We start from the raw sequence: 19,192 nt of genomic DNA on the forward strand, positions 1-19,192 counted from the left end.
TCTATTTACTTGATTGATTTTGATTAATTTCTATGTCTTTAAGTTTACAGTTCTAAGGCTTCATGACAATTTTAATCCTCAATACTTAATGCAGTATGCTTAAGTAACACTGGATGCACACACATGCAATAAATACTGAGGAATATGTACTTTGTTTGGATCACAGGGACAGAGATTTAAGTTAAATATAATCCACAGTTTATGGAGCATTTTTATCAATGGATCTGCTAGGTATATTTACCTCTCATTTCCCTATCTCCTTTCATGCTCACACCTCAATTCAACCTCCTTTTCCCTTCAAAGGAAACCATTGTAATGCATTTAAAGAGTGTTTTTTAACTAGACTGTTGTGGTATCATTGTTCAGCAATATCCACTTCTTTTTCCTCTACTTCATGCCCCACTGACTTTGCTCTTGGTCATGAGACTTGCTTTGGTCAGTGGGATGTGAAGAATTGTGATACACAACCAGAAGCTTTACGTGTGATCATGTGGTTAGGAAAGTTCTCTTGTGTTCCTGTCCTTCACTGTGTGAAGAGCAGACCTACTTAGTCATGTATTCCTGAAGGAGGAGGCATGTGGAATTGACATGAGTCCAACCCAACCTTCAGCCCGAAACCAAGGCCAGCCAATCCTTAGCTGCCTCAAAGATCCATGAATAAAAATATAAATCTTTTTTAGAGTGAATGAGTGGTATTTTGGTATTGTTAACTATGCAGCATTTTAGTACAAAAACCTAGTAGATGTTATTGTGTGCATTTTTGTTTTCTGGGTTTTTTTTAACTTTACATAATGTATTATTTTCTTTTTCTCACTGTTTTCACTAAGTATTAGGTTCTTACATTCCATTCTCATTGCTATGTGTTCATAAAATCCTGCTGTGCTAGAAGTTCACAGGATACTTCCCACTTCTAGGCATATATCTAAAAATAATTGAAATCAGAATCTTGAAGAGGTATTTGCACTACAATGTTTATTGAAGCATTATTCACAATAGCCAAGATAAGGAAATAACCTAACTGTCCAACAGTGGATGAGTAGATAAAGAAAATGTGTCATATACATACAATGGAATATTATACAGCCTTAAAAAATAATAAAGTTCTGCAATTTGTGACAACATGGATAAACCTTGTGGATATTATGCTAAGTGAAATAAGCCAGTCACAGAATGGCACATAACTGCATGATTCCATTTAGATGAGGTATTTAAAATAAACTGAAAAAAGCTAAGAATATAATTGTGGTTACTTGGGGGAAGGGGGGATGGAGAGTTGCTGTTCAAAGCATATAGAGTTTCATTTATGTTATTTTTGTTCTCATTTTACAAATGTGAGAACTAAGGAGCAGAGTGACTAAGCAAATTGTCCAGGGCCACAAGAACAGTCAGTAGGAACTTTAGGAGTAGAAACCAGCCAGTCTCACTCCAAAACCCTTACTGTTGAAGCCATGTAAATCTTTCCTGGGCTGATGAACTACGTACACAAGTTTGCAGATTGCAAGGGGCCTTCATATACCAGACACATTAATACAGAGCAAGGAATATCTAAATATTTACTAGTGAAAACATTTAAGTTCTGGAATAGGGAGTCTTATAAGCAGAAACAAACAAACAAAACCTAAAAATTAAAAAATATATATAGCCTAATACTTCTACAGTGTTAAAACCCAGAAAATAGTGGAAAAGCCTATGTATGGTTTTAAAGGGCAAAAGTTTGAACCCAAGACTCTGTTTGTCAAGTTTTATGTTCTATGTATAAGCAAATTAATTTCATATGTATAAAAATTCACATGGTATATATATTTCTAAAAAATTGAAGACACATAAGAGTAAACCAAGGGATGCAGCAAAATGAAGAACTTAAAAATGGGTAAGTCAGAATATGAAAGGAATGGCATAAACCATATATAGACTTAAATACAGAAATACATATAAATAGTTGTAAACATGTCCAAGAAATATAATTTAAATTCCATAAATAATTTTTATGGAGAATGCACATAAGTAATTCTTCAAAGAAAATGTAAATAATAAACTGATAGTCTCAAAAACAAAAACAAAAATGACGTATATATAAATGTTACACTCCAAAATAACTCAGACGCATGAAAAATAAAAGGGTAAGCAAACTGCAGGAGAGCAGAGGCCAATTTACCATGAAGGTTACTCATGAGTTTCTAATCAACAGAACAATGGTCCTTCACTTAGCTTGATTTCACTCTCCTTGCCTTGTCTGGAAAAAAAAAGAAAACAAAACAAAACAAAAACACTGGCAGACTGCTCTTCTATGCTCTTAGTCTTTCTTTTCTCTCACTCTTTCCACACTTCAGCTCCTGGCCCATCCTCAAAAGGGCATAACCTGAGGATTTATTTCCAAGTTTTTATTTTATCTGATTATGCTTTCTCTCTTGGAGCATGTTATTTACTCTCATAGCTTCAGCTTGCATTTAGGTGTCTCCTCTTCCACATTTTTTCCTGTGCTCCTACTCCAATGTTTTCTACATGATCCATCCTGGCATCAGATCAAAGCAGCTATGGCAACCCAGTATCTGCCTTAGGACTTCTTCATGGACTTCTTCATATTGTTCATATGTGCAAAGGAATCTTGGCACCATCCTGCCATCTGCCTCCAGCCTCCTGTCAGCACTAGATGCTATGTGTTCTTTGTATAGTTTGAGGAACCTATAACTCTGGGAAAGAGATAAGCTTCCTGCCAGCTCTGGCACTATGATTCCTGGGTAGATCTGGTGAGTATTACTCCTTCACTAGTCATGTCCTGACTTAGTCCTCTGAGCCTCCTTGCTCAGGGAAGGAAATCAGACAACTTCTATCATTCTGTAGATGATTGCACTTAGATATTTTGAAATCATTTAAAATTTAACTTGTCCTAGTTTGATCTCATTATTTTCTCCTTAAATAGCTTTCTTTTCTATCTATGTTATTTCTATCAACTAAGATCATGAATATCTTTATCACTCCAGCTAGAAACTCTTGATTCACTTTTGACTGTGCTTTTATTGTCTGTGATCTTCAACCATCCTGCTCAGTCACTATTAATTTTTCCATTTCAATGGCTTTTAAGTATTTCTGTTTTCTCCATTTCCATTGTCCACCTTGTTTTTTTCATACTTAAATGAAAGCTATAGCTGCTAACTTATCTTCTGGTTTTCATTTATTATCTCATCCAATGAAGACTACATATCACAGGAAATAAATGTTCTAATATGTAGCTTTGATTTTGTCATTGCCCTGTTTGTAAGTCTTTAGTAAGCTTCCATTTTCTGTATAATAAAATGGGTTTGTAAAACCGTATCTGTTGCATTTCCCATCTACAAATGATTGTAGCTACAAGAAGTAGCTAATATTAATTGAATCAGACATAGTTCAAATCATGGTACTCAAATTTATGAACACATGATGAATATTTTCGACTCTGTAATTTTTGAATATATTTCCTCTGCTAGTTTCTTCTACCCTCACATAAATGAATCTCCTACAGTCTGAAAAAGTTGAGTTCCTGTCCAAAGCAGGCTCAGACTACACCAGGACACATTCACTTGCCTATTCTTGGCACCTTTCTTACACAATATCATGGCTCTATCGTGTCATATTCTTATTGTTAAGTCCACCATAAATGTTTTCTTATTGGCTGATTGATTCAACAGTATTACGAAGTGTCTATGTTGCACCAAGCACATGTTTGACCGCTGGTCTACTGCCCACGCATTCAAGGATACAGAAGAACTGTGAAGTGGGTAATGATAAGACCTGAAGATAACAGTAGGATGGCTTTGAGGGTGTTAAAGCCAAGAATCCAGATTATAAGAAGCCAAGATACTCTTTCAGAGGGTCTCTTCCCATTTCCTCTGGCAAGAAATTCAAAATAAAGCACATTATTTAAGCCATAAGGGAGACCTATGAGTGAGCCCCAGAAGGAGCTTGTTATATTTCACTCAATTCCCTTGGAAACCTCTCTTGTTGCAAAGTATTGGGATCCTAATCCCATGAGGTTTATTCTCACCAAAAAAAAAAAAAAAAGGTATATCACTGGATGACACTTTTGTAAAGGTTAAAAAAACCCTAAATTTTATAGACATTACTGCTTAAAAGAAAAACACCTTGTTAGCCCTGGTAGGCATTGCAGTTTCTGAACTAGAAGAAAAATATTTGCATCTGAAACAGTTAAATCTAATATTGATCTCAAGTAATGTTAACAGTATATTTGTGCTTGAAAAGAATCTATAAGCCACAAAACAAAAGAAAATGACACAGATTCTTTAAGACACTTAGATAAGCCTTTTCTAGACATTAATCATGTATAAACTGTCTCATAAAACCTTGTCTTTTGTATTCATTTACACTTTCAAATCTAATTATAACCCATTGTCATTCTAAAGATCAAGTCCCAACTGTTGCATTGTGTGAATTTTTTCTAATTAAGCATGCGAGACCAAAGGGACTCACGCTGGGCTACCTCATTTCAATATTCACAAGCAGACATGATTCATGAAAATAGTTCTTGATTATTTCCCTAACAGCTTTGATGTGAAGGAAAAAACCCACTGAGCTGTGTACATTCCCCCACATGCTCCAGGGTCAGCAAATGTGGTTATTAGGCACTGATCTTTAAAACAAGAGTTTACGCTACATTGCTAGCAATAACCTAAATCAATAGAGCAAAACAACACAAACCAGTATGTGATGAGTGATGAAAACAAGATCTGCAGATATATCAATGGAAAATGATACAGAACAGCCATATTATCTGGAGATAAAAATACAATCTTACAACACTCCTAGTCCTGAACAGTTTTAACTATTGCACACAAAGCAAACAGCAAATCATGGATAAAAACAATTGCTGTTTTAATTCTACTGTTATGCCCTCTGCTAATAGATTGCGACAGAATGACTAGGCAGAGGGTTAAGCATTTTGAGAAGATCGCCATAATTACCTTGCATTATTTGGTGACATCATGACATTTTAAGTCATGTATCATAGAAAAGAAAAACTGACCATCTTTTTTACTCTCTAGAGATCAACAAAAGTGTCCTCAAACGACAGAAAAAGGATGTTAAAGCCACCTGTGAAATCATTTTAAAAATAATTCCTCAGGTAGCTTGTCTGAACTCTGAAAGGATAGTATAGCTCTCAAAATCTCAGCAGAGGGGGAAAAAATTACCTCACAGCTGCAATTATTATGCCTTTATGAGAATACTTTCTGAAAAAAAAAGTGTAGTGAGAATACTCATTGATGTTTAAAGCCAGTTACTATTGAGAACTTACAAGATCTTTTTCATGGAGCATATTCACTTCATAAATTGATACTGAAACCTAAAAAAGAAGTCTTCAATATATAAGTATTTCTCACATGAATATATGCAAATAAGAAAGTTTGTTAAAATTGCTAATATTAAACATGCTCCAACTACTGACTTACTTTAAACAAGAATCTTATAAATTCCTCAAATGCATTAAATGGAAAGAATGACACAACAATGAGAAGGTATTCCTCCGTGGGTTCCTCATAACTTCTTGGAAATTAGCAAAATGTAAGCTTCATTTATTTATCCATATTTTTCCACATCTACATGCTCACGAAGGACACTATTCTGTGAGGCATTTACCCTGCCCACAAAGAGACCTCTTGTATCATGGGGTTTGGCCACAGCTTCAGAAAGAATAAAAATATGCAAATGGAAAATTATACTTGCAGTTTTGTTTTGTGAAAGTTTGGAGTGAGAAGTCTCTAGTGAGCAGAAAGAAAAGGTTAGCAATTTTGGAAGATGTTTTTCTCCCTCTAGATCACTTTAGGTTTACAAAACATGCATTTTATAATTCTTAATTTATGTTTGGCAAGAATGTTCTCTCTGGCTTTAAGACCTTACCCATTTCTCCATCTGATATTTTGTGGTTGCAATTTTCTAGTTTAAAATGGGTGGTTCTCATTTCATTCACAAGAAACATGATGCCTTGAAAAAGATGTGACCAACCTCTAGAGATGCACATTATTATTGCAGGATTGTAACAATACCTACTTATATGAGGGAACAGAAGCAGCGCTAAGCATTATATATATATGTCACTCCAGTTAATTCTTACAGCCCTCAAATGGCCATACTTAGGCTTGGAGACAGTAAGAAACTTGCCCAGGGTCACAAATAACTAAATTTCTGAAGATCTGGCACATTTTGACAATTCTAAAGAGCATAGAAATAACTGCTTATTTATTCATTTATTCAGTTATTCAACAAGCATTTGCTACTAAGTACCAAACATAATTAGATGTGGGAAAATAAACTGGAATAAGTCTGGATTCTTGCCCTCAAGGACATTACCTTCTAGTTTGGAAGAGAGACCATTAAATAAACATAGTGTTACCCATAGATACTCACAGCCCTAAGCAGTGGAACTGACATAAGAGCCCTGAAGGATATGAAATTGAAACTATCTTCTTCTAATTAATACATATTTATAATAGTAACAGAATAGAAAACACTTGGCAAGCTCATCCAAAAAATACTTATTTTGATTTATGGTACTTACATAAAATAATAAAAGTGAACTCAGTCATAACATTTTGAAAGTTGTATAATTTTTATTTTCTTAAAAATTTCATGGAATTGAGCTTTTATTTCAGATTGATGTAGCTGCACCCAAACTGTAACTATGCTAATTTAAGGGACACAATTTGCAGCAATGATGGAAAACTCAATGCTGAATACGAGTTATGCCAAAGGATTGCTAGTGTTTCAAGGATTGAAACTGAGTCTGATAAAATTTGTATTTGTTAGCTGAAATAAGCATGCTCAGTATTCCAGTTGAATGACTGGCATCCACCTTTCATATACTGAAAAGCCAGCATTAGACATTAAATGTTAAAAAAAAATACTATTAGGAATGCAAACCTAAGAGCTTCTTCCAAAGAAATATGGCATTTGAGCCTGTTAAGTTTCTGTAAACGGGCTTAGGGAGTAAAAAGGAGGCCTTCTCTCTAGGCAAATACTGTAGAGAAGTAATATAACTTATTTAGAAAACAAACAACAGACCAAGACAGCTTCTTTCACATCAGTGCAGTGACTGAATGTCAAACCAGGTACTAAGGTCATGGTGTCACATGTGAAGTGAGGATATTGCCATCCATCCTAAGACTTTGAGGCCTATCCCACATAGGTAAACAGCAGGCCTACTTTTAGTCTCTCATCATTAGTGTCATTAAGCTTAACACTATCTTAAATTCTGTGCTAATGAAAATTTCTTAGAAATATTAGTATTTTAAGATGCTGTATTTGCTTATGACAGGGTTCATGGCAGTCTGCCCAAAATATGCCACTTGGGCATATTGATTATTTTGAATTAAAGTTACTTAAGAAACAGTCAGTATAAGATGGACACTCTGACTCCTCTTTGTCCCCCTAAAAGCAGGAAATAAATCTCCCATGTGAAAGGTATCCTGCCTGCCCCAGGAGAAAGAGAGAAATCCTTACTACCAGAGATAGGGAATTCAAAGACAAGAAGGCCGTGTAAGCAAACCTTGTTACTTCTTTACTAAAATACTACCCCAAGCCCAAACCCCTTCATCTTGTCGGTTCTTCACAAATGTATTGTTTCTTGGTCTAAAAGGTATAAAGGCTGCCTGATTTAGTCACTTCTTTGAGCATCATATTTTTATGAGCTCTCGTACAAATTTAAATTTGTTTTTCTCCTGTTAATTTGTCTTATGTCAATTTAATTATTAGACCAGCCAGAGAACCTAGAGGGGAAGAAAGGAAAAGCCTTCCTCCCCTACATGTACGCTCATTCAATACAGTGCTTTTTAGCTTCTATGTGCAGTTCTGCTTTTCCTATGAGAGTGTCAGTTTCTGGAGAGCAAAACCTGGTGAGCACAGTGATTACTATGGAGTTGGTGCTCAAAACACATCTTGAATAGAACTGAACTGTAGTCCTAATTTCAAAGTATTTTGTACCTCTGACAGTTTACTTAGAAAGCAGACAAAACACCAATTTCACATCCACCATCTCTATTGGTATGTTCAAGGCTATGAAATTTTGCCTGTCGTATTTCCCAAGATGCAATAAATCAGTTTCAAAGACATTTTAACACACTTGAGAAAAGGAACTTCTGAGTGAAAGGTCATTGCTTTCATGTTAACATTATTTTTCAAGACGTCATAGTCACAAAAGACTTTATATGGCTTGTCACAACTGAAACTGAAAAATGTTGTGATTGCCATTCATATTTTATTAAATAAATAGCATTACATAAATATTGTTTATATTAGCAACACAAAACTGAACTTTTAAATCACTTATAAAATTGAGGTCTTTTTCTATTTTCTTGCTTTTCTAAAATGGTTTATTTAACACTTTTAACATTTTTCTAGAATATATCAGCCACTGACTTGTACTTCAAGCTCACCCAAGGTAAAAAATTCAAATCTTCATCATTCAGCTATTATGAGAATAAATAGTTAATATAACACCCTCAACTTATTTACAGAAAGCATTTTTATACTGGTATTATTAGTTTTATATGCTATTTTTAATACATTAAGAAACAATATTAAGGAAAATTTACCTCACTTCTGCTAAAATAATATTTTAATTAGGAACCCTCTATCTTGAAAGACAATTTAGGGCATCTCAAAAGATGCCCTGAAATTCTGGATAATAAAAGAATCTATTAAATATGTTCTAAAAGCAATACAACTTTAGTTTACCAAAATTAGCACATTCAATATAATATTATGTCATATATTGATTTAGTGTTTGCTAACAAAATATGAATAAAATGTAAAATACCTAAGGATAAAACTTATCCAGGCTAAATTAAGCTTACAATATTCTAACTAAAGAACCTGAATGATACTGATTACAAATGTAGACTATTCTTTCTATACATATTTATCATTAGTACTAGATAAATTGATAAATAGTAAATGTTGAATCCCAGTAAAACAAAAACCATATCCCTAATTGTCTAAGTTCAATAATAATCGCTTGAAATATGGTCTGTACCTGTGGATGCAACAGGCAAGAGTACATCAAATGTATGTGAGTGAATAGAGTGGAACTTACACAGACTCACTGCACTGTCTTGGGAACTGGGTCATTTATAAGTGTTACAGATTTTTCTCACTTTAGTTAAGGGTGTTAACGTCTTCTACTTACAGGAGGGTCTGCATCTTCAGCATAAACGGTCGTGATAGGTGTACCCTTGACGGCATCTGGAGCCACCATCCCTTTGTAGATCTGTTTACTAAATACTGGAGGATAATCATTCATATCCTGTAAAACACAATTAAGAGTTTAGTGCTTCTGTTGAAACCAGGTGAGGTACACAGTGACTAGACCGGCTCCATCTCTTCATATCACACAACCCGTTTGCCACTGTCAGCCTTCCATCCTCTCAATTCCATTACACTCACTTCAGAATGGCACCCCAGAGGAAATTGCCAGAGTTCCTATACAATATTAATGTGTGTGATACCTACCCCATTCTACCAAAGGCCACTCTGCTCAAGTAAAGAGTCTGTCACACACCCTGTGCTCCTCCAAATACATCTTTCAGATATTCGGAGTGATGCATGAAATTTTCTCTAAAGGTACTTCTAATGGTATGATGTAGTTTTAAACTTTGAAAAGTAGGAAAACATTCATAAAAGGTGCCCTTCTATGAGACAGGTGTAGAAGACAGTATTTTTGTTTGTTTGTTTTGTTGTTGTTGCTTTTAAAGAAAGCTCTTTAGTGTTTCTGTTGCAATTGCAAATTCTTTACATATATACTTAGCATAATAGTATGATTAGAACATTTCAAATGCAAATTGTGAAATATCCTTTGATGCCATCTTACATTTTTACAAACATAAAATGATTAAAGGATGTTTTCCCTGTACCACACTACAATAATGACACATAGGATTAGATGTTCTGTCAGAAAACAATTTTAATTTATTTAAAGATTTTTCAAAGTGATTTATATGCATCCTTTAAATTTTTACAATTCAATGATATAAATGCATTGCTATTATGTTTATTCATTAAATGATATTTATCAGGTTCCTCCCATTTTTATGACCCAATGCTAGGCTCTGGGGACACTGTGGTGGCTCAAGAAAAGATGTTCCTGAATTTGTCACTTAACTGCCATTTGACAGGTAAAGTTACTGATTCTGCAGATAGCTTAGCAACATCACCTAAATTAATCTACTTATTTGGCAAAACCACTAATTAGTCTGGTCTCCTGAGAGCAAGACCATTTTTTTCTCAAACATTTTATCTTTGATGGAGAATTTCAAATCATTTTTTTTCTCGAAAATAATGTTTATTAACCTGGCTGATTTATCTTTCTTAAATTTACTTTTTTTAAAAATAATCATTGCATCCTGCATTTTTTTGAGTACTTTTGGTGAAACATATTTGAGCCCCAAACTAAATTTGTTAGTTATCTTATTCTCCCGGTCATCTTTTTCTCACTTGATGTTAAAAACAAAAGAAGAAAATTATTCTACACAGTCTTTGATATTTGCTCTGATACAACAATTTTTTTGTACAATGTAAATTGGAAACACACAAATTAACTGATTATAAACACCTCTTTTTGCAAAGAGGTCAGGATAATTAACTATTACAATCAAATTAAGCTTGCTTTTATGTTCACAATAGAGCTGACTTCTGAGTCGTGAATCTGAAAAACCCTGTAGATTCTAGTAAAAACTGGAGATCTTGAGCTGTAAGCAAAACTGAAAAATAAAAAACATCATTTTCTCTGTTTTGACATGTAGTATTCACAGCCTCTACATGAAAAAGACTTCCTTTATAAATGATGAGCTTTAGAATCTGAACAAGTAAATAAACCTAGGAAGCACTGGTTCTCTATAATGAGGAGAGTGGAGGGTATTGATCTTGAGGTTCCAGGCAGGGGGTAAATATATAAAACATTTGCATGCACACTTCTTCCTGCTTTCAAGAGTGCCAATTATTTTAACAAGTGAGTCTTGTAACCAAAGGTGCAGAACTCCTCTTGCACTCCTAAATTGTAACTTCTGAAGGTTAGAAAAGGAGCCCAACCTCGTGACTTTCTCTACATGAGTTTCCCAAATCACATAAACTCAATATATTCCTATGAATTTTCTTCTCCCGCTCCCCCCCAGGGGACATTAAAAATCTTAACGTAATCTTAATTCTTCAGGGAAAAAAATAGTATGTGATTTCCCTGTTATGTCAATACAGCCGCTGACAGTGTTGAGTACAGTAGCCTTTTTATTTTTTGGCCGGGAAAGTAGTCACCGATCACCTTCTAATTGAACGCACAGTGGACATTTTTATAATCTGGCCTCACAAACTGATTATACAGAAACCTAAAGTGGTGAATAATTGAACACCATTAAAAGACTGGTATCCCCCTTTGGTCTGCTTGCCACTGACAACATAAAGAATAAATCAGTACAGTTATTGTAGCTGTGGTTCTTTTTCTGGTACATTGTACATATTTTGAGGTTACAATCTTTCACTGTGGCTAAGCTGTGTAGCCAGTTGCACACAGTTCTTGCATGATGCATTATTTCAGATTAGAGAATTTACTGAAATGCAATGCCAAAGAGCATAATCAATACTTTATTATATTTATGCTCCAGGGATGTCTGAAGAAAAATGTACATAAATCTGCTTCTGTACAAATGCTCTACTATGCAGCAAATTAAGGATAAACTCCACTCTCCAAACGCAAGCCCTATTCTGTTGCCAATTTTTCCACTAGAGGGCAGTATTGACAGAAAGAAAATTTCATTTTCTATTCTCTTGTTAACAATTTTATCATTAAGTTTCCTTTCTGTGGCTATACTTTTTGTTGGTCTGAACAAAAATTACTTTTCATGTTTCTAAAGAGTATTCTGAATATTACCATGGTTCTCAACTGGAACTAAGCCTTGATCTTCTTAGAAAAAAAGATTGTTGTACAAGTAAGCATAATTAGTTTCCACGTATCAAGCAACGAAAACTGCACCTGAAGATAGTTATCTAAGAGGAAGAAAATATGAGTTTCATTTATTTATTTTCTAAACTCAAGTCTAAAATAATCACAGAAACCATTTCTGCTTTGACAGACCACAGAGTAGATTTAAGGAACCCTTTTTAATGAGCATACCAGGAAGATAGGAACTTGCTGGTGAATTTACAAATTAACGGCACGTTCTCTATTGATAGCGATGAGAAATAGATGACAGAATTTTTAATTTCTGGAATCATAGGTTAAAAGCTGTTCTGGATAAGAGGCGTTTTTCCTGACAGAAGAGTACTAACTCGTTATATTCTGATCATCTTTCTTTAAATGATGAAAATATAGAGAATGTCAGCCCTCATCTTAAGCTCTCGTGCTAGCTCTGTGAGGAGTCCAGATGGTGTGTGCCAGTGGGTGGAATGGCTCCTACAGTACCGTCCAGCGTTATCACTAGCCACATAGAACCGCTGGCTGCCCAGTCCCCTGAAATCCCTTAAGGCTTATGGAGCTGATGCCGCCTCTTCCTTGGCAGACGACACAGTTGATTTTTTTCCTCTGCCTGTTACCAGTTCTGTTTTGCACTACCAGACATCCTCTATTTGCTGTTTCAGTTGTTCTTTTTTATATTATCTACCTTCTGCTGTTTCTTCCCTCTTGGTTTCTTTACTTGTCTTTCTGTCTTTTCTGACTTCTCTACCTTCTCTTGTGATTCTGCCACATAGGGTCATAAAGGCCCTATCTCCAACCAACCAAAATAATCTTTCCTTTTCTGTTTTGCATGGGGCTCTCTTAAACACAAGTCACAAACTTACCTCAACGTTTTTTTTTTTTTGGATCAAAACCTGTACTGGGAAGATTCTTTCTTAGCTGCCTAAATTTGTTTTTTGTTTTGGTTTGGTTTTATTTCTGAGTTTGAAGCTTTTCTGGATTCTTGGGGGATAGTATTATCCTTAATGTAAGGTAATCAATGTTACACTTTGCCACAAGTAGCAAAATGTACACTATAGCTCTCAGTATCACAAATATTGATGGAGCTCCCACTGTGCATTAGGTAGTACTTTAGGTGCTGGGGATATGGTTACCACCAAGAAAGATACAGTGCCTGCTGGTGCTGAGCTTACAGTTTAGTGTGGAAAGCAAAAAATAAATAAATATTAGCAAGTGTGATGGACGTTATGAAAGAGGAAGTATAAGGATGTGATGGGAATATACAGTAAGGAGTTTAACTAAATTTCACATGGGATGCATCTCTGTTACCTGAGCAACTGCCTCATCACTCATGCACTCTGGCAGGTAAAACAGTCCTTCAAGATTGATGGTTAAATTAGAAGAGGTTAGCACTGTGTAATGTTGACAAACCCACTAATTTAATACAAAATTCCATTCCCATCTAGTTTCTCTGAACTGGAATGGTAATATAGGGGGAAGGCAGTTGATAGGTTTTTGGATTTTTTTCCTAAGCCATGACACTGTGGTCAATTGGGAGAATATGTGCACATTCTAAGCTTGAATATTTGAGCATCAATTCAAATAACATCACCCTATTTCAGACTTTCTCAAAAGTGCATCATAATTATATGTATGTATGTGTGTATGTACATGGTTTATTTTTACTTTATATCAGACATTATGCTAGTTGTGTTAAATTTATCATCTCAATTAATTTGCCTAAAATAGATGTTAGCTATTATTATTATTGTTCCTATTTTTAGAATAAGGAAACTGAAGCTTAGAGAAATTAAGTTGTTCATGATTATCCAGCTAATAAAGGGTAGAGCTAAGATTTAATTCTGGTATGTCGATCCTAAAGGCATCATTCTGCTACTTGGATGTGAGGAGAAAGGGAACTGGCAAGGTCATCAGAAGATTATATATAAAATGACTTGAGTAGGATTTTCATTAAAATTCCACACATAAAATTTTAAATACCTCTTTCCAAAAATATTTTACATTTTTAAGAATTCTTCTAACTAGTTACTACAATTTTATCTTGGCAACATTGCAAGCTTCTAAACACTGCATAATTCTAATCTATTTCCCTGAAGATAATTTTTATAATTATTTATGAAGCTCTTTTTTTGGTAAAAAGAGACTTCCAGCAGTCGTATTTGTACATTTTAAACAACTTATTCAATATTTAACCCTACAAATAGTTATTTTCACTAAAACCTAATAAAGTTTTTTCCAAATTGCATTCTTTGGAAAATTAGTCCTATCAAAAGCTTTACAAATAAAAAGAAATTCCATGATCAATTGTGGGAAATCACATTTTATTTTTTTGAGATTCACAACACACACTAGCATATTTAAGGCTCCTATATAAAGGCCTATAGCATAGAAATCTGTTTATATTTATATATACCAGTGTTTCCCAAATCCACTTGTCTATGTAATTCTTTGTGTATGAGACACCCAGTACCATCTTGAGGAGCTAGTGCTCTATGAAGTATATCATGAGAGACCCTGATGATAATAATATATTGAAGGCACAAATTATTACTGTTTGGAATACTGTATGACTTTGGTGAAGTCAAGTTCTCAGAGTACATACTGAGGACACCAACATATCAAGAGTGCCCCCCAGTATGAGGCAGCCAATTCACTGGGGTAGAGATCACAGCTATAGTCATGATGGGATTGGAAAATGGTACCAATGCTTAGCAGTAACTAGTATCAACAAGGCTGATCAGCATCTATTGTCCCCACTGGGAGAGCTGTGGTAAGGCAAGCCTGGTCTCATTTGCCTTGACAGGCAGGGAAGAATGTGATCATCACTGAAGGGTAAAATTACTTAATTGTGTATACTCTATAAGTAAAGCATTTTCCTGGGACTCCCAGAAATCAGTGGGTGATATATGGGGAGCCATAGCAATATAAATTATTCCTGTTTGAGATATTATGTTATCTCTGGGCTTGTACATTTTTATTTGTTTCCTCTGGTTTGGTTCTTTAGTGAAAATATGTTACATCTTTGTTGTAAAGCTGTAGAAATAGCAGAATAGGCAACATCTTTGTTGTAAAGCTGTAGAAATAGCAGAATAGGCAGATACTTTAAGAAACCATCTGAATCAGCCCTATGACGCGCCCTCCTTGATGTATTCATATTCTTTAAACACGGAGGTGAATATATTAGAGAGAATATACTCTTAAGAATCTGATAGCACAGAATAGAACAGAGGGTAATATTTGAAGGCCATAGCCCTAAATGGGTATTTTCTCCAGGTGAACCAACCTCAAGGTGAAAAGCAGCAAGTCATAAAAAATAATGATCAATCGGGAGGAGGGAGGAGGGTTAAATTAGAAGTATGGGATTAACAGATACACACCACTATATATAAAATAGATAAACAGCAAGGATTTACTGTGTGGCATAGGGAACTATATTCAGTATCTTATAATAATCTAAAATGGAAAAGAGTCAGAAAAAATATATGTATGTATAATTGACTCACTTTGCTGTACACCTAAAACTAACAATATTGTAAATCAACTATACTTTAATAAAAAAAAATAATGATCAATCTATTAGACCATACTCCCACTAGTTGGTCCATTGAAGATATCTTTTACTCAGTCTCCTCCCTCCAGAGCAAGGGAAGGAAAGATGCTATAAATATTGAAATGTCCAGAGTTTCTGATTTGTTCGAATCCTGGATTATCTCCTTGTCTCTCAAACCACAGCTCCTTTGACGAAATCAAAATAAGGACTCTACTAATACTGTCACCACAGAACATCAGCGGCAAATCACTGCCTGTCAGGTGTCCATAGATTGGCAAATGCCAGCTTGGTACTGGGCATTGAGTTTCTGTCTATCTTCTTTCCTATACACTTTGGGGGTAGGAACATTCCTTTCCTTCTCAGAAGAAGAAACCACTCTGAAAGATGAAAATGCTAGCTCTATCTTCCAAGACTCACTGTATTTCCTAATAACCTCAGCCCTTCTAGATGGTCTTTCATTTCTGGTCCCTCCATCTATCTCAGCCTACTCCCATACCTGCACCCTCTTTTACAGGTAAACACAACCAGGAGTGAATTCAGTCTCCTTCCTTCAGAGAAGCATCTCCCTCACTCTCTCTCCTACTCTCATGCAGCCATTCTATCTAAAATTACAATCAGCAAATGACTTAAGTCATCTGTTTATCTTGGACAAGTTCTTTACATTCCTTTTAATGCTACCCAGAATTATATACACATTTAAATATTTCAACCTTTCTGGCTTGTATTCAGCTTTTGGCTTACTATAGAAAACAGATCTTCTCTTTCCGTGTATTTTCTATATTATATTATTATAACTCAGTTTGTAAGGGCAGATTTTTCTCTGGATTTTATGTGTAAAACTATTTAGAATTTTATCTATATTTTCCAGAGATTTACCCATATCATGTAATTTACTATCATCACAGATTCAATTCTTATAGATATTCAATAAACACACAATGAAAAAGGCCTTGTCTTATCAATGTTCTGCAAAACCTTTGCAACAAAAATACATATTATTTGTAAGATCATGATTAGTTTTGTTTTGGATCCTTGAAATTTGACACTAAGAAAGCTCTTTGCAGGTGTCTGTGATAAAATTCCATTTTCCTTCTACTGTGAAAATATTTTTCCTTTGAAATAAATATTATTTCAATTATTTCAAATACTTCAATTTCCCCATTATCACTTCAATTTTTAATAAGTTTGATGGACTAGATATGAAGCACTTGATCTTTCTTTCTTTTTTTCCTTCTTTACAAAAGAAATTATGTTTCTGCTCATTTTCAAAGACAGATCTTCAAGATGCTTTTCCCTTGGTGACTGACTGTTTTGGGTATAAATATCTCTTGGCAAATCCCATGCAATTATGTTGTCAGTAAAACAGCTTGTCAGTACTGCAAGTAAACAGACCAACAGCAGAAAATTTGCAAGCTTGGGAAAGATTTACATTTGTAGAGAAATGAGAATTGTATTCCACTCTTCTCTTCAAAACAAACAAATATGATATTTTTATGGGCCCCAATAGTATACAATACAGTTTTAAAATTCTCTTTGTGATAATCTTATCCTGAGTGATTAGGAGAAAGGAAAGCAAGTGTCAGCCTGCATTTGGAGAAATGTTCAGCAAATTTTATTAGGCTTAAATAACCTTGAAAAAGAAAACAAAGTGGCACTGAAAAATGTCTAGAATTAAATATTAAGTTTTGTTTTAAATGTACAATAATCCAGAAATAACTTTGTATAGGTCAGGAACCCTTGACCGATGAAATGGTTTGACTTCTCTAAATAAGATAGAGCAACTGAGACAATAAAAATTAGATCAACACTCTTTTATTTCTAAATAAAGAAGTAGCCCATCAATGAGCAACATTTCACACAAGCTGATGTAGAATTCTTGAGTGAATCCCCTGTATTAAAATAAAGGGGTGGTTAGGGAATGTGGAAGGCATTTTAAGAGACTTAAGTCCCAGATAGAGAATGAGGCTTATTTAGTGCACATCCTGCTTGTTCAGATGATAGTTTGGGACTCAGTTTGACACCAATGACTTCTTCCATAAAAAAAAAAAAAAAAAAAAAAAAAATCCAAGCAAATAAGTCTAAACTGAAATTAGAGCAGCCAAGCTAGAGTCTATGAGGGATTATAACTCTCCATTATCAACCACATCTGTCCTGAGAGAGAAGGCTACATACCACTTGAGCATCCATCTTTGAATCTGGGAATTATAGGGTGAAGGTCCTTAGTAGCAAATCTTTTCTTCCCTTATTGTCCAGAACAGCCAATAGATGGACCATTTTTTCTATTTAAAAAGTTTTTAGTGTTCAACACCATCAAAGCATATGGGTAGGCAAAACCAGGTAGATGGTCCAGAAGCCATTTTGCTCATTTAGTTCATTTAGATCAGTCTCATCTTTTAGTCTTTTTCATGTCTTTACCTATCATGGCATCTTCATAACCACCAATATTATCATGTTCCTAAAATTTTTGTAAGCAGATTTCTAAATTTCTAAATGTCATATCATAACAGTGTGGCAAATAATATTTCTAAATATGCATTGAAGCCCCTCAGGCCCTCGATGATCTTGTATTGTCCCTTGATCCTTCCCTAGACTACTAGAGCACTGAAAATCATTGTCTCGGGAAAGAGAGACACAAATAGAAAAGCAGCTTACCCAAGAAAAGATTTTGATAGTTCACATTGCTATTCCCAAAGAGAACTTAATGCTGAATAAAATTTTAAGTCCCTGAAATGATACATTTATAACTCCCTGAAACAGATAAAATTCTTAGGATAGAGAAACACAAAATGGAAGGAGTAGATACAGAATCATTGTGGACCCCAGAGAAAGAAGGAATCCAGACCCTAATAAAACACTCCAGATAGCTTTAGGGCATCTGAGAATGGAAAGTACTCGTGTTCCCCTTTCCAACGTATTGGGGTTGGCCAAAAAGTTCGTTCATTTTTTTCCATACGGTGGCTCTAGTAGCTAACTTCATTCGAAAAAGTTTTGTTAGAATGTATTGTGACAGCTGCCATATCAGCGTGCATTTAAAAAAAAAAAAATCAAAACTGGTGAATTTTTGTGTAGCCATTGTAATATTGAAGATGGAAGAAAAAAGCAACATTTTCCGCATGTTATGCCTTATTATTTCAAGAAAGGTCAAAATGCACCTGAAACGCAAAAAATAAAAAGATTTGCACAGTGTATGGAGAAGGTCCTGTGACTGATCGAACGTGTCAGAAGTGGTTTGCGAAGTTTCGTGCTGGAGATTTCTCGCTGGATGATGCTCCACGGTCGCGTAGACCAGTTGAAGTGGATAGCGATCAAATTGAGATATTAATTGAGAACAATCAACGTTATACCACGCAGGAGGGCAGCCAACATACTCAAAATATCCAAATCAAGTGTTGGAAAATCATTTACACCAGCTTGGTTATGTTGATCACTTTGATGTTTGGGTTCCACGTAAGTTAAGAGAAAAAACCTTCTTGACCATATTTCCTCATGGGATTCTCTTCTTAAACGTAAGAAAAATGTTCTGTTTTTAAAACAAATTGTGACGGGCGATGAAAAGTGGTTACTGTACAATAATGTGGAACAGAAGAGATCATGGGGCAAGCTACATGAACCACCACCAACCACACCAAAGGCTCATTTTCATCCAAAGAAGGTGAGGTTGTGTATATGGTGGGATTGGAAGGGAGTCCTCTATT

General features: G+C 34.9%; 1 protein-coding gene across 11 annotated transcripts in view; it reads right to left on the minus strand.

The window, feature by feature from the left end:
- Positions 1 to 19,192, minus strand: part of PCDH15 (protocadherin related 15) — a 735,694-nt gene that overhangs the window by 167,213 nt on the left and 549,289 nt on the right. For all 11 annotated transcript variants that reach the window (XR_014253086.1, XM_082423601.1, XM_082423610.1 and 8 more), the window contains one exon: positions 9,173 to 9,289. Coding sequence is in view for 10 of the 11 variants with exons in the window: in XM_082423601.1 (XP_082279727.1) it covers positions 9,173 to 9,289 (117 nt within the window). In the remaining variant the exon portion in view is untranslated. The remainder of the gene's footprint in view (positions 1 to 9,172; positions 9,290 to 19,192) is intronic.

This window comes from Balaenoptera physalus (genome assembly GCF_965194825.1).
Source record: "Balaenoptera physalus genome assembly, chromosome: 14".
Classification (NCBI taxonomy): Eukaryota; Metazoa; Chordata; class Mammalia; order Artiodactyla; family Balaenopteridae; genus Balaenoptera; species Balaenoptera physalus.